Source organism: Nannobrachium achirus (genome assembly GCF_963921795.1).
Source record: "Nannobrachium achirus genome assembly, chromosome: 14".
In the NCBI taxonomy this organism is placed as follows: domain Eukaryota; kingdom Metazoa; phylum Chordata; class Actinopteri; order Myctophiformes; family Myctophidae; genus Nannobrachium; species Nannobrachium achirus.
This window is the reverse complement of record NC_137821.1, coordinates 49,940,665-49,955,389: the sequence shown is the minus strand read 5'-3', so window position 1 is coordinate 49,955,389 and position 14,725 is coordinate 49,940,665. Positions and strand designations below refer to the sequence as shown.

The window sequence follows — 14,725 nt, the reverse complement described above, 5'->3', positions numbered from 1 at the left end:
GAGCCGCTCTCAGAGTTGCAGACCAGTTAAAGACAGACGTTGAGAAGCACCAGTGGGTGAGCGCTGTTGTGGGGGCGAGAGAGAAGAGAGAGAGAGAGAGAGAGAGAGAGAGAGAGGGAGAGAGAGAGAGAGAGAGAGACAGAGAGAGAGAGAGAGAGAGAGATAGGGCGATAGATTGAGATTGATATTGAGATAAAGAAAAAAAGAGCGAGAGAGAGAGAGAGAGTGTAGGGGAGAAAGAGAAAGATAAGGAGTGAGGGAAGGGTACAGAGAGGTAAAAAGAAAGAGAGACAAAGAGAGAGAAATAGAAGCCACGGTGACACAGAAGGACAATATCTCTCAAGACAGACTCTGACGCAAGTCAGATGAAAAGGAACAAAACAGAGAGGGTGTTCCCTTTTATTTGACGATTGGAAGGACAGTGATAGAGGGGAGCGGAGACAGACAGACAGACAGACAGACAGACAGACAGAAGGATGAGTCATAAAGCACAGATCAGTGCAGCGTGCTATCCCAGGGTGTTATCACTGTCTCGTCCCAGAACAGCCTATGGGTCCGTCTCCTGTCCCATACCTCAACAGGTCTGAACCCCCCTATACAGTCCTGTTCCATACCTCAGTGGTTCTCGACCTTTTCAGGCCGCGACTCCCAAAATAATCATATTTGAACTGGGGACCCCCACCTTGCACAAGCACTTGGAACTGTAGGATTTGGCATTACATTTAGTGTGATCTATTCCATTGTGAAAATAGCAGATCTACATGCTCACAACGCCTCGTGTTGTGAGGCGTTGTGAGCATGTAGATCTGCTAAATTTCACAATTTATGCCTCTAATATTTGACAATTTGACCTATGTTTGACCAGAGGTACTAAAAAGATCTCTGAAGTCCTTAAATTGCCACTTTAGAAATGTGCAGGTACCCTGTATACACTTGTACTGTATGTTGGTCTGTTTACTGTTGAGTGAGAAAACAATGTTAACATTTAGATAAACCATATCTGGGGACCCCCCCCCCAAAATAATTTGCGGACCCCTGCCATACCTCATCAGGTCTGAACCCACCTATACACACTGACACGGTCATTAAACAGGCCCTCACATGTTTCTATACGGCCCTAAACCACTGGTTCCCAACAAAAAAAACAAAAAAAAGAAAACAAATGTCTAAGAAGAGGTGAAAATAGCCGATCTACAAGCTCACAACGCGTCACCAGATCTGCTATTTTCACTAGTTTGGGTTCCGGACAAACGTCTAATTGCTCTTTTGGGTGACGAGCTAAAAGGTTTGGGAGCCACTGACCTAAACCATTTCAAGGCAGTGGTAAAACTGTAATTTCAAAGACCCTCATAACTCTGAGAGTGTAATAATGGAACCAAATGGAAGCTTTCAGGTGTTATAGACCCGCAAGGGTTCATTTGTAACCCCCTTGGGGTCCCTGGACCTCAGTTTGAGAACCACTGGTCAGGTAGTGCATGGGTTCTCAACCTTTTCAGGCCGCGAGCCACAAAATAATCATATTTTAACTAGGGACCCCCACCACCCTGACGAGCACTAAGAGTTGAGGCATTACATTTTGTATAACACAGTTCTGTTGTGAAAATAGTAGATCTACATGTTCACAACGCCTCGCAACACGAGGCGTTGTGAGCATGTAGATCGGCTATTTTCACAATTTCTGCCTCTAATATTTGACAATTTGGCCAATGTTTAATTTGCCATTTTAGTGTTTTAAAAAGTCCTTAAATTGTCACTTTAGAAATGTGCAGATACCCTCTATTCACTTAAACTTTATGTTGGTTTGTTTACTGTTGAGTGAGAAAACAACATTGCACATTAAGTTAATCATCTGGGGACCCCACAAAATAATGTGGGGACCCCTCTGGGGGTCCCGACCCACAGGTTGAGAACCACCGTGTTAATGTACAATGTATTCACATAAAGCGCCTTTCAAAACAGGAGTTGCAAGGTGCTGTAACATTGAAAGCATTCACTGCATGAACATAAAAGCAGAATAATAGTCAAATATATAGGGGCGATCATTCACAGAAAATAACCTGTCTACCATAATAGCTTGTATCTACAAGCTTACGGTGTGTTACAACACTTTTTCTGTCAGGCGTAAACCTCACATGTCCAAAACTGTTCAGCATTCAAATTCAAAAACAGCAAAAGTAGCCAATCGACAAGCTCAAATCGTCGCTTGGAGCGTCGTCTCGAGGCGCGTTTTATGCTTGCGGATCTGCTACTTTTTATGCTTTTGGTATGATTTCTATGAAGAAAAAAAAAATCAAAGTTAGAATATGGAGATTGCATATGGCGACAACAGCGACAATATAGTTTGAAACGATGAGAAAAGGATAAAACAACAGATATTACATACTGCACAGAAGGCGAAACACATTCTGTGCACAAAGGAATCAACTGATATGCCAACTGTTTCTTTTATGTTTTATTGCGAGGGGAAAGCAGCTCCATATGCGTTAGAGCTGAGGTCTTCCACAGGGGGTCCGGGACCCCTAGGGGGTCCTCAGAGTTACTACAGGGGGTCCTCCAAATCTTTGTGTGATAGAAACTTTTTTTCTCTCCTTATTTATATTAACCACTTAACCCTAGCGTCCATATTCTGAGAACTTTAGCCAAAAATAGCAGATCTACAAGCTCACAACGCCTCGCACTGCGAGGCGCTGTGAGCTTGTAGATCGGCTATTTTTGGCAAATAGCTAAGAACTAAGAACTAACTAACTAACTAAGAACTTGACTTTTTCAGAGTGAAAAGTCAAGTTTATTAAGTATTGACCGTTCAAGAATCCAAAATACACTGATGATTGTGCTGTCAAAAGATGAAAACTATATGGAATCTATGAAAGGGTTGTGGGGGTCCCTGCTTCATCTCTCTCTCAACTAAGGGGTCCTTGGCCTGAAAACGTTGAAGACCCCTGCATTAGAGAGTTGCTGTGAAGGCATGCAGCCTCAGACCAGCCTTGAGTTTTGGGACAGTTAGCAGCAGCCATAGGCCTTGCCTTGCTCAGAAGTCCTGATCGATCTCACATTGTCCTGATGGCTCAATAATGTAGACACTGTACACTGCAGTGTGCAACTCGGAGGGGCCGGCCCGTGCAGTGCTTTAGATTTGATTACAAGGAATTTAAAAAATCCATACTGCAGTCAATGGCTAACCAGTGTAACACGGCAAGGAACCGGTGTAATGTCTGACCTGTGCCTTAGTTAAAAGTCTACCAGGCACAATATGTTGTACTGACTGAAGCCGAGACACAGAGAAGCAGTGGAGGAAGAAGTGCTCTGATTGACTTTACTTAAAGCAGCATTATGTAACTTTCCTCTTTTGCTCCGGATTTGAACCAGGTTTCCTCCGCAGTGAAATCTCGATATTTAGGGTTACATTTTAGGGTGATGATTTTGCAAGTTCATAAGTTACTATGAAAAGCTCCTCCGGCTGTCTGTATGTCTGTCAGTCAGTCAGTCTGCCCGTCACGCGCCACGTCACACTTTTGCCCTACTCTTATCTCCAGCACCGTTGCCCCTATCCATTGCCAAACTTTGCACACACACTCCTTGGATGGCAACTCACAACCTCCACCCATCATTTCTCGCATGGCCCTCTTCTAGCGCCACCATCTGCCGATTTTTGCAAAACACATTTTTGGACACTGCTCCTACAAATGTTGCCATAACATCACGCAAAGCCATGTCATCAACATGGATCTGTCCCATTTCCCATATTCCCTCCTGATTGGCTACGATTGTCTTCTAAAGTTTGTGTATGCAACCTCTAAAATCGAAAGATATTAAACGAAGATGCTTTCCCGGCTTTAATAGTAAAAAATAAAAAAGGAAAGACAGAAAGAAAGAAAAGCAAGCACAGTGCAAGGTGCAATGCCTGGGAAATCGGAAATCAAACCTGGGTAGAAAGTAAACATCTTAACCACTAGCCTAAAGGGGGAATTCCCCTTTAGGCTGGGGGAGATATTAGGCTTTCTGTTCATCAGGCAGAAGCTCTAGTCTAGTAGGAAAGGGGGGTCCACGCGCATAGGGTGGATTTTCTTTCGCCACCAGTTTTTGGAGCGGTGAAAGCGCTCCCAATAGACAGGTATGTCCGTGGCTGGCTGGCTGGCTGGCTGGCTATGTGGCTGGGTATGTCTGTAGCCTGGCAATACCTTGAGTGGCCACACATGTTAAAGGAGGGGCGCTGTTGTCACACACACACACACACACACACACACACACACACACACACACACACACACACACACACACACACACACACACACACACACACACACACACACACACACACACACACACACACACACACACACACACACACATACAGATTCACCGCTCCACTTCGAACCGAGGTTTGATTTTTTTCTTAATCCTTAAAGGGTATATTTTAAGATTTTGCCAGGTGCCAAGCTGAAATATCATCCCAAGGGGTTCATTTCTAGTGATTTCTTGTACCTACCCATTCCCTTACTATACAGGAAAAAAGTAGCATGTGAGGTGTCTAACTAGGGGGGTTTTCATGATTCTGAATCCATTGCAAGCATTTGTTTTGCGCAAAAAACATTCCTTGGGCTAAAAATCTTAACCCAAGGAATGTTTTTTTTGTGTGCAAAACAAATGATTGCAATGAATGGACTACTACTACTCAGTCTGATCCACTATACTGCTACACTTGCACAAGAGATTTATTCAAAAGGCTTAATGTTTCTTTCTTTTGCAACAGTGTTTCTTTTGCAACACCGCAAGCGAAACGTGCCGCTGCACTGTCTGTTGCACGTCTGGAAAGCCGTGTGAGGAAATGCGACCAAAGCAAACGCGTGATGGGAGGAAGTGGTCAGAACAAGTGTCTAGCGCCTGTCTGAAGTGGTAGTGTGATTTGTTCTCACAGTTCTCATTAGGGAAGCAATGTGAAAGTCTAGACTGCAGCAGTAAGAGAGAGACAGACTTGTTGCTCCACTGTGGGGAAAGTGCACAGCAATATTGTGCTCTGAGACAGTGTTTCTCAAACTTTCACATTTCAAGGTCTCCCCTTAACTCTGGCAGTGTACAAATGGAACCAAATGAACCCTGACGGGTTCATTTGGTTCCATTTGTACACTGCCAGAGTTACAGACTTGTATGGGTCAATTTAGACCCCCTTAAAAGGAACCCACAGAGTCCCTGGAATCCACTTTTGAGAGAGTACGGCTGTCAAGTTTGTGACATTTTGTCATGACGATTAAACCACTCAAATATAGGATTTAATAGTGTTTTTTTGGCATTGAACCATTGGAACATGAACACTGATTACATTTATAGTTTGGCTTTAAGGCTTTGTAAACAAGGATTCAGAAATGACGAACAAACTTCAATATTCAAGGAAATTACTTATATGTTTAATAACTTTATACTTTCAGAATGTTTAATAATTGTGAGATTGTAGATCTGCTATTTCCACTGTTTTGGGGGTAAATGTTTGAAAATGCATGACAGAATTTCAATAGTTTCAAACTAGTATGACAATTATATCGCTGTTGTCGGGTGGAAACCTCGTATCTCCAAGTTTAAAATGTGTATGTTCTTTCGCAAAGTAAAGCCCTGCTTCATCATACAAGGCTGTCGCACAAAAAGTAGTGAAAACAGCAGATCTACAAGCACACAACGCCTCGCACCGCGAGGCGTTGTGTGCGTGTAGATCGGCTGTTTTCACTAGTTTAAATCCTTTTTAAAATGATAAATGCAAAACAAACGGTTTTGGACATGCAAGGTTTTCACCCGACAACGACGATATGCAAAGACAACTGTGATTATCTCAAATTATTGCGATTAGGCAAGTAGGCAACAATTGCGACAGACCTAGAAAACCAAATAGAACCAAATGAACCCGTCACATTTGTTCTCTCTCAAGAGTCCAAAGCCCGTTCACAAATCGATGGAGCATATAGATGAGATGTCTTGGATATCCAATAAGTCTCAAGTTCAGAAGTCATTTATCCTTCTGGGACAACAAATGAAGCTACCGCATGCCTCCTCACGCTTTAGACCTTTCCACTCGACGTGGACACAACAACTACTTAAAAAAAGACTCATTTTTCACATGAGGCTCCATATACCGTCTTATTGATTTGCATAATTATGGAGATTTCTTTTGCTTCGGCTTGTGGCCACTCGGAAAAATGTGTGCATTTGTGTGCGCGTGCGTGTGCTGCATGCATCCACTGTTCACTGCAGTTTCAGATTTTCTTTTTTTTTTCTTTTTTTAACAGAAACCGAAGCAGCATGCTGTTGACAATATGTTGTCTCTGTAGGGTGGGATCTACAAGCTCAAGAGGATGCTGTAGTGTGACGCTGTAGCGTGATCAAGTAGGGCGTTATACTTTTTCGACAAACGCAAAAAGTTTATAAGATAAGAGGTTTCTGCCTGCCCCCAACGGCATCAGTGCTGTGTTCTACCTGTCTGCTGTCGGAAATACAAATATTAATAGCGTCTGCCCTCGTGAACCTTTCAAAGTAGTGTATTTGCGCTGGCCACACGAATAGCCACGGATCATAGATTATAGTATGCCCTCAAAAAAAGTCTAGAACACACCACTGGACGGCATCGACAAAGTGTGTTAAAAGTTACAATCCGGAAGTTATATTAATGAATTAAACATTATTCTAACCAATCTGTATGTTACAGACATCCAGACATCTCCCAGACACCCACCCACCCAAGTGGGCCTGGTACCTCAGGCTGGGTAGACACCAGGGGTACATATAGGACACTTACTGACTGACAAGCAGTAGTTGGAGCATTTCCGATATTTCTGTGACCGTGGAGAGCAAAGGTCCGTTTCTCAGTGGTTTTGTCATCTATGAAGGTTAAATTACAAATTGAGCCCCCCATGCCCCTTGCAAAAATGGCAGCAAAGTTTGTGAGAGCGGTTGAAAGTGTGTCTCATTCACTTACTATACACTATACTATAAAGGATAAAATACCCCCCCAAAGAATCTGCTTTAAGTAGCATGTGAGGGGTCAAAATAGGGGTTTTTAATTCTTCTGAATCCATTGCAAGCATTTGTTTTGCATGAAAAACATTCCTTGGGCTAAAAAAGCCCCCACAACATTGTGAAAAGTAATGGCTCATCACTAAACCATACTGTTGTGGGACTGTTTTTTAGCCCAAGGAATGTTTTATGCCAAACAAATGCTTGCAATGGATTCAGAAAACCCATAGTTTGAAGCAGATTTTTGGGGGGTATTTTTTTCCTTTATAGTTTTTATAGTTTACTTAAGTGTATAGTAAGTGAATGAGACACAAACATGGGGACAAGCATGTTTGGCTCAATTTGTTATTTAACTTTTGTAGATGACAAAACCACAGAGAAACGGACCTTTGCTCTCCACGGTCACAGAAGTATCGGAAATGCTCCAACTACAGTACTGCAGAAGCTCCTGAGCGCAATACAGTATATGCAAATGTGGGTCTCCATCCGGAATCAATGGGCCGCCTAGAAGGAGTCTCCTCAAATTATTGGCTTAGGAATGCGACAAAAACAGAGATTATTGAACTCAAGTCTCCAATCTCCATGGGGTGATGAATCGATAGAAAAAAGTCATTTTGGTGGTGAACTACTTCTTAAAGGTCTAATATTTCTGCAATTGATACAAAACCAGTATATCCAGTTATGTCGGGCATAAACAAGAATCATAATGTAGAGCAGACACAGCCTCTCTACTATAAACCATTTAGAACGTGAACGCATTACTACTTCAACCATTATTTTATGCTTTAACTATTGAAAAATAGCAGATATACAAGCTCACAGCGCGGCACCGAGTGCCGCGCCGCAAGCTTGTAGATCTGCTATTTTTGAAAAATCTTTTAAAGTTTTGAATCTTTTTTTACCCGATTCTAAAAAAGAATCATAATGTATAAATTTTTGAGCGGTGCTCCTGGAGGGAGCTAAGCTCCTACATCTAGCTTTGTCCGTTTGTACTCCCAGGGTCACATTGGCCAAGCTTTGCCCCTTGCGGGGACGCTTAATGAAATTAATTCATAAATACCACTGCTCACTTCACACTAGAGCCCCTTTTCCACCACAGGGCCGAACCAAAACTAGAACCAGAAGAACTTTCCAGAACCAAGAACTTTCAAGAACCTGTGGAAGTTCCGGGACCAAGTTCTGCGTACGTTTCCATATAACCAGACCTAACCGGGAAGGTCCCAAAAAAGGCCCCTCCCACAGGTTCCCAGAACTCAAGTTTAGTACTACATCAAGAGCAGGACGTAAAAAAGGTCCCCCCCCAAAAAATAGGTTATCAGGTTCTGGAATGTTCTGGTTCTTCTTCATAGTGGAAAAAGGGCTTAAATGAGGACTTTGCCACTTTTCAACCCATCTTCATATAATAGGTCCTCACTAATGTTCATAATGAAATAGCACAATTTTTTTCTACTCGGTCCAAGTCTCTTAGTAGAGCTGTGGGAAGTTCAGAAATCCATAGTCTTGTGACATCATTTCCCCCCCCCAAAAAAAAACAATATTTTTGAAATAAATATTTCGATTTTTATTATCGCAAGAACAATGGCCTCCACTTTAACATTGCAACTTTTCAGGAATAGAAAGCCTGCAGTTTCTATTAGCTTGGATTCCCAATCGATGATGTCACAAGACGATGGGTTTCTGACCTGCCCACAACCCTCCTCTGAGAAAAATAAAATAAAATAGAAAATAAAATAAAAAAAGCTATTTTTAGTGAGGACCAAATTATATGAACATAATTTGAAAAGTGGTGAAGTCCTCCTTTGGTGTGATTTTGTTTTTTTCCCCATTTTGAACAAAATAGCCAATTTTACGTTGCCCAGATGTCCCTAGTGCCCACCTATCCTGTTATCTGTATTGAGACATACAATTTGCAGCTTTATAAAAGCAGGACAACAAACACAGCCTTATCAAAACGTGCCACCTGTTCAGCGGCAGAGCAGACACAGCCTCTCTACTATAAACACGCAGCCTGGATGCAACACAGGCTTTTATTGTTTTTTACAAGACCACAGTGTGTTTTCACTGTGTTCCTTTTACAAGGTGAGAAAAGGCCTTTAACAACTCAACCCAACCGCAGCCATGTTAACCATTCAGAGCAGCGGTTCTCAGCTTGTGGGTCGGGACCCCAAGGCAGGTCCCCTCAACCCGCATGATTTGGACATGACCGTGACAGTAAAGTGACAATTTAAGGACCGATTAAAAGGATTACTAACCCTTAACACATATGGTGCCAACCCCGAGTTTCCCGAGTTTGTATTGGTACTAGTGCTGTGCCAACCCCGAGTTTCCCGAGTTTGGGCCGTTTTTGAAAAAAAAAAAAAAAATCAAAAAAAAAATTTTCAAAATTTTTTTTTGGACCTCCAGAAATGTATTAGGCATGATCGCGATCGCGAAATTGCATGTTTAACCCCCATACCAACCCATTCTTTCAAACATGGCAGCCATGTTTGTTTACATCTGAAGAAAACATAATGGCTGATAAATCATGAATGCCTGAACGGATTTCCAAGCGGATTTTTTTGTTTGAAAGCATCTACACACGTGGTGCATCATCTAGGCATGGGCGTGCACTTTTTACACACTTGCACAATTACATGGAAGTCTATGGTAACCATGGCAACGCGAGACATTGAAGAGAAAAAATCATTGCAACATAAGTGTTAAAAAAGGAGACATGAATTCATGGATATTTTTTTATGTTTTTTGTTTTTGTCGTATTCTTAACCCATTTAGAACGGGTACACATTATTGTGTATCATTATTTTATGCTTTAACTATTGAAAAATAGCAGATATACAAGCTCACAGCGCGGCACCGAGTGCCGCGCTGCGAGCTTGTAGATCTGCTATCTTTGAAAATTTGTGAAAATTAGAATTTTGACCCGATTCTACAAGTGTCTTTTGAATCCTTCTAAGGTTTTTTGAAAAACCTATGTTTCTATGTCAGCAATCTGGCTAGCCATCGTCCAAGAAAAGGTCCTTTTCACTTAACTGGAGCTCAGTTAGTCTGTTCTTGAGAGACTACTATGTCAGTGGTTCTCAAACGTTTTCATGTAAAGGACCCCCAAAATTAAATGTATTTGGCCACTGACTCCCATTTCAAAATATTTAGTTCCAGGTACCCCCCAGAAGCAAAATTTTAGTTACAAACGTTCGCTTTAAAAATACATACATTCAAAGATTTGCACACATTTTCACAACTTTTTTTCAAAAATAGCAGATCTATAAGCTTGCAGCGCGGCACTCGCTGTGAGCTTGTATATCTGCTATTTTTCAATAGTTAAAGCATTCAATAATTCTAGGCCTAGTCCCACTCCACACAAAATCATGTTTTCTGTTTTAATAGGTTTCTGAATCTTATCTATGACAATCTGGGTGGTTTTCGCATTCAGCACCCACCCCCAAAATGTTCCAAAAAGAACGTTATAGCATCTCAAACCTTTTAAAACTCCAGGATCTATTAATATGTGACTATGCCACGCCTGTTGAATATGCCCTCATTAATATGTCAATATGTGACATGCCCCCTACTCAATATGCAGAAATCTCCATGCCGCTGCGTGCCCCCCACCGCTAGACACACGTTGTGCTGCACCAAAACGCACACGCGTGAGAGAGTGAACTTGCAACACATTGTTATACAACTAGATGGCTTGGAGGAATCTTGTTAACATGCCACCTACATACCGCCAACATTCTTCATGCTTGTTTACTTCATGGTTTACTTCCTAGTAGTAGCATTGCTTCCTACTTAGGGTGACCATATTTTCAGCCGCTCAAAACGGGACACGAACCACTGTTGCCTAAAACCGGGACGCTCAAAGCAAGGTGCACGTTACCGCGCACGCGTGTGCCCATTTTCTAACCGTTCGTGCGCACGCACATGCGCACCGCAGGGTTGCATACAGGCAGCGAGTGATTGACAAACGGCCTCAGCGTTGAATTCAGACACGCAATGAATTTGTTCATGTTTTCTGATTGGTTAGGTGAGCATGTTTACGTGAAAAGAACGTGTTAAATGTCTATGCAACCACTGAAAACAGCTACTATTATTTGAATTCTGGCAAAAACCGGGACAATTTTGTAATGAGGACATATTAGTGTTTTAGAGATATTTGTCAGGACACCGGGACACGCAGCTTCAAAACGGCCAAACCGGGACGTCTGGTCACCCTATTCCTACTACATTCTTTCGCGTGGTCTGTTGTCCAATCAGAGGCTGAATAGCCAGATCGGCACGCTTTATACATTCAAGCCTTTGAAGAGGCCGTGATTGGTGCGTCCTGGTAGCCTGGCAAGCCAGCCCTGATACTGTACATGCTCAGTCACTCATTCCTTCCCCAGTATCAGGTCTGGACTTCGGCCTATAGGCACCGAGTATGAGAAATCAGAAAATGATCGGGGCCAATCAGTGACTGCGTTTCAAACTGCTGTCCGCACAGCAATTGAAAAGCTTCCCCTGATTGGTCCATGTGTAGATGGTGACGTAGATGCATGCTGCGGCATTTTCAAAACAACAATGGCTGCTCTCGATGCAACAAGTGTAACAGTTAACGCTGAAACGATAAAACAAGCAATAAGTGAAGTTATTTAATTCAGAGTTGGAATCAATTACAACAATTGAAAAGGAACAGGAGTATGCGCTAGCGGAGCTCATCGGAAAAGACGTGTTTGTTTGCCGTTCTTGCGACTGGCTGCACTGTGATGACAGATGTTTTGCTACACTGATTGGTTAGAGGAGTCTGTCTGTCAAGGCAAGTACTCCCACCCACTTTTCAAGCTGCCTTTAGCCTAAAAGCCTGACTCATATTGTGGGAAGGAACAAGTGAGTGAATGCACAGTATGAGGCTGGCTAGCGTCCTGGTGCTCTCCGGAATGACATCACGAAGACCACAGTGTCAAACGTGCTTTCACAGAGAGGGGGCTCTGAAGGCCATGTTTGGCAGTAAAATCTATTGGATGCTTTAGAAAAAAGCAGATTGCTAAAAACCACCAGGATTTGTATAGATAAGCTTCAATAACATATGAAAACTCAAAAAATATGATTTGAGCAGAGTCCGTCTTTAAGCCAATAATTTGATGACCAGCAGTGGTTCCCCCTATGGAGACACAAAGAGCATGCTTTGTTCCCTATGGAGACACAGAGTCTCCTCACATTTTTGGCTTAGGAATGCGACAAGAGTTAAAACATATCTGTGAATTCAAGTCTGCATGGGGTGAGTAATCGATAGAAAAAAAGTCATATTGGGGGTGAACTATTTTGGGGCGTCATGGCTTGAAGAGGTTGAGAACCACTGATTTAGACTCCAGTAGGAGATGGGACGATAAGCAATATTATCGTTTATCATGATAAAAAACACTTGTGATAATCATATCGTGGAGATTTAATTTATTGTGATATCGTCCTCCGTCATGCACTGGAATCAATTTGTAGGTCTATTTGCCGAGCTGCATATCTGATTATTCTGATACCACTTAAACCCTCTATAATTGGTAAAAGGTACTTAGGCCTATAATACGTATTGATACAAAAAATAGCAGATCTACAAGTTGTGAGCTTGTAGATCAGCTATTTTTTTGGCAAATGTTCCACCCCAGGATAATGGATTTTGATCGCGATTTCTTTTGGCAAAATAATCGGGATATGAAATTGTCATAGTGTCCCATTCCTAGACTCCAGTAGCTTATAGCTCAAACATAGAACCAACAAGGAAAGTAGCCCATCGATTTCTCTGTCTAGGTTCACTGAAATTATAGGTCGAATAAATAATCAATGAATACTATTAGGCCTATAGACTTGAGACAAAACTAAAATATTCATATCTGTCTGTTGTGTACATTGTCACTGCCAAGAAGGTCTGCAAGAGGAAGAGAGGTATATGGTGGGGTGGGCGTGTACCTGTAGTCAGACAGAACAATGCCACTGTCTCATCATATCATTATCCTATGTTCCAAGAAACATAGATTTCTAAATATTTAACGAATGTGTAGATTTCCATTCTGAATACAATAACCCATATTTAAAACGCAAAACCAGCCCTACTGCATGCCTTTTTAAAAACAACAATACAACACCACGTGTTATAAAGCAAGCCATATTATCATCACCGTCAGGCAGAAACCTCGTATCTCCAAGTTTCAAATGTGTATGTTTTTTTTTCGTAAAGTAAAGCCCTGGTTCATCATACAAGACTGTCACACAAGACTAGTGAAAATAGCCGATCTACAAGCACACAACGCCTCGCATCGTGTGCTTGTAGATCGGCTATTTTTAATAATTTTTAAAATGACAGATACAAAACAAACGTTTTAGCATACCTTGGATTCTACTGTAGGCTACTTGTGCTGAACCTGTCTCTGCAAACTGTAAATACAGTATGCAAATCAATCAGAACAATCCTACATAAATCCACTTAAGATCCCATGATATTGCATAGGGGGAAAAGCCCAACAGAAAACTGGCTTACAAAAGACACTCCGCATTGTTATGAAGTGGACGTGTGTGCGTACGTGCGTGCAAAATAGAGAAAGAGAACTACATCATCCACATCCATCCATCCATCCGTGCACAAAGCTGCGGGTCCCCACCGGCCACCCCTCCTCTCTCTCTCTGTCTCTCATGATACAGAGCTGACAAAGCAGCCGATTGCAATGAGTTTCTACGTGCATTATTGGGCGATCGCAAGCTTCGCGGATGGATAATGCACTAATGCGGTTAAATGATGTAGTTAAAGGTGTTTTAAAGCATGCACAATATGTTAGATCGCCCCCCTAGCTCCCCTCACTCCCTCTCTCTGTTTCTTTGACAAGCCATGCGTCGCCTATCAATTCAAGCTCAGTGCTGTCCGCCTCTCAAATAGGCTGTGTAATAAATAATGCTTGATTTTGAGTTCCTCGTACGCCGGTGTAGCGGGGGTTGTTGGCTTGCACCCGTCCCGAATATAGCCACGATCTACAAGATGCCACAAAGCTTGTACAGATCGGGATATTTTCGGCGTGCGACACCACCGGGCGAAACGAAGGATAAATCGTTCCTCCAACACAGGGTCTTTCTCTTTAAACCAGCCCGTCATCCAAGCTCCGATCTCGGTGTGAGAAATGAAAATAAACCCCCGGCTGTCATCGGCTACGGTACGGACAGTGGACTGCTCTCGGATCGGTACGTCCCGTCCTTACCTCGCCCTCCGTCTGAACACCATGGCGGTAGCGGCGGCGGCGGTGCTGCTGCTGGTGGAAGAACCGGTCCGGTGTTGACGGTGATGATCGCGGTGATCGAGCTGCTCTTCTGCGGCGGCGGCTGCTGCTGCTTCGGTCGGCGACGGAGGCACCGACCAGCAGCCCGGTGCATCTCGAACCGAGAGAAAAGGCTTCGAGCTCCCAAGCTCCAGCAGCACCGGTGGTAGACTACAAATCACTCACATATCAAGCCATCTAGGGTTTTTTTTTCAATAGGCTAGATATTGTTTTTTTGCAGCGCGATCGGTGCAAGATCTAAGATAGAATATCGATTTTGTTGGTTGTTGTTATCGTTTGGTATTTCCTCTTATTGTTCTAACCGATGCAAAGTCCTTTAGATGAATGTTAGAATGAGCGCTCCTCCTGTCTAGATCTGCTCTGAGCGCGTCTTTGCGAACTGACTGACTCCTGACTCAGGGCTCAGGCTGCGTGGGGAATATTGCAAAAGCAGATTG

The 14,725-nt window shown here is 42.7% G+C and overlaps 1 protein-coding gene across 1 annotated transcript in view; it reads right to left on the bottom strand.

Moving 5' to 3' along the window:
- The window catches only part of gal3st4 (galactose-3-O-sulfotransferase 4), a gene marked incomplete at both ends in the record, with an annotated part of 79,239 nt that extends 65,006 nt beyond the window's left edge, over positions 1-14,233 (bottom strand). Inside the window, one exon of the mRNA XM_080741667.1 lies at positions 14,211-14,233. Within this exon, the coding sequence (XP_080597793.1) occupies positions 14,211-14,233 (23 nt within the window). The remainder of the gene's footprint in view (positions 1-14,210) is intronic.
- Between the last annotated feature and the right edge of the window lie 492 nt (positions 14,234-14,725).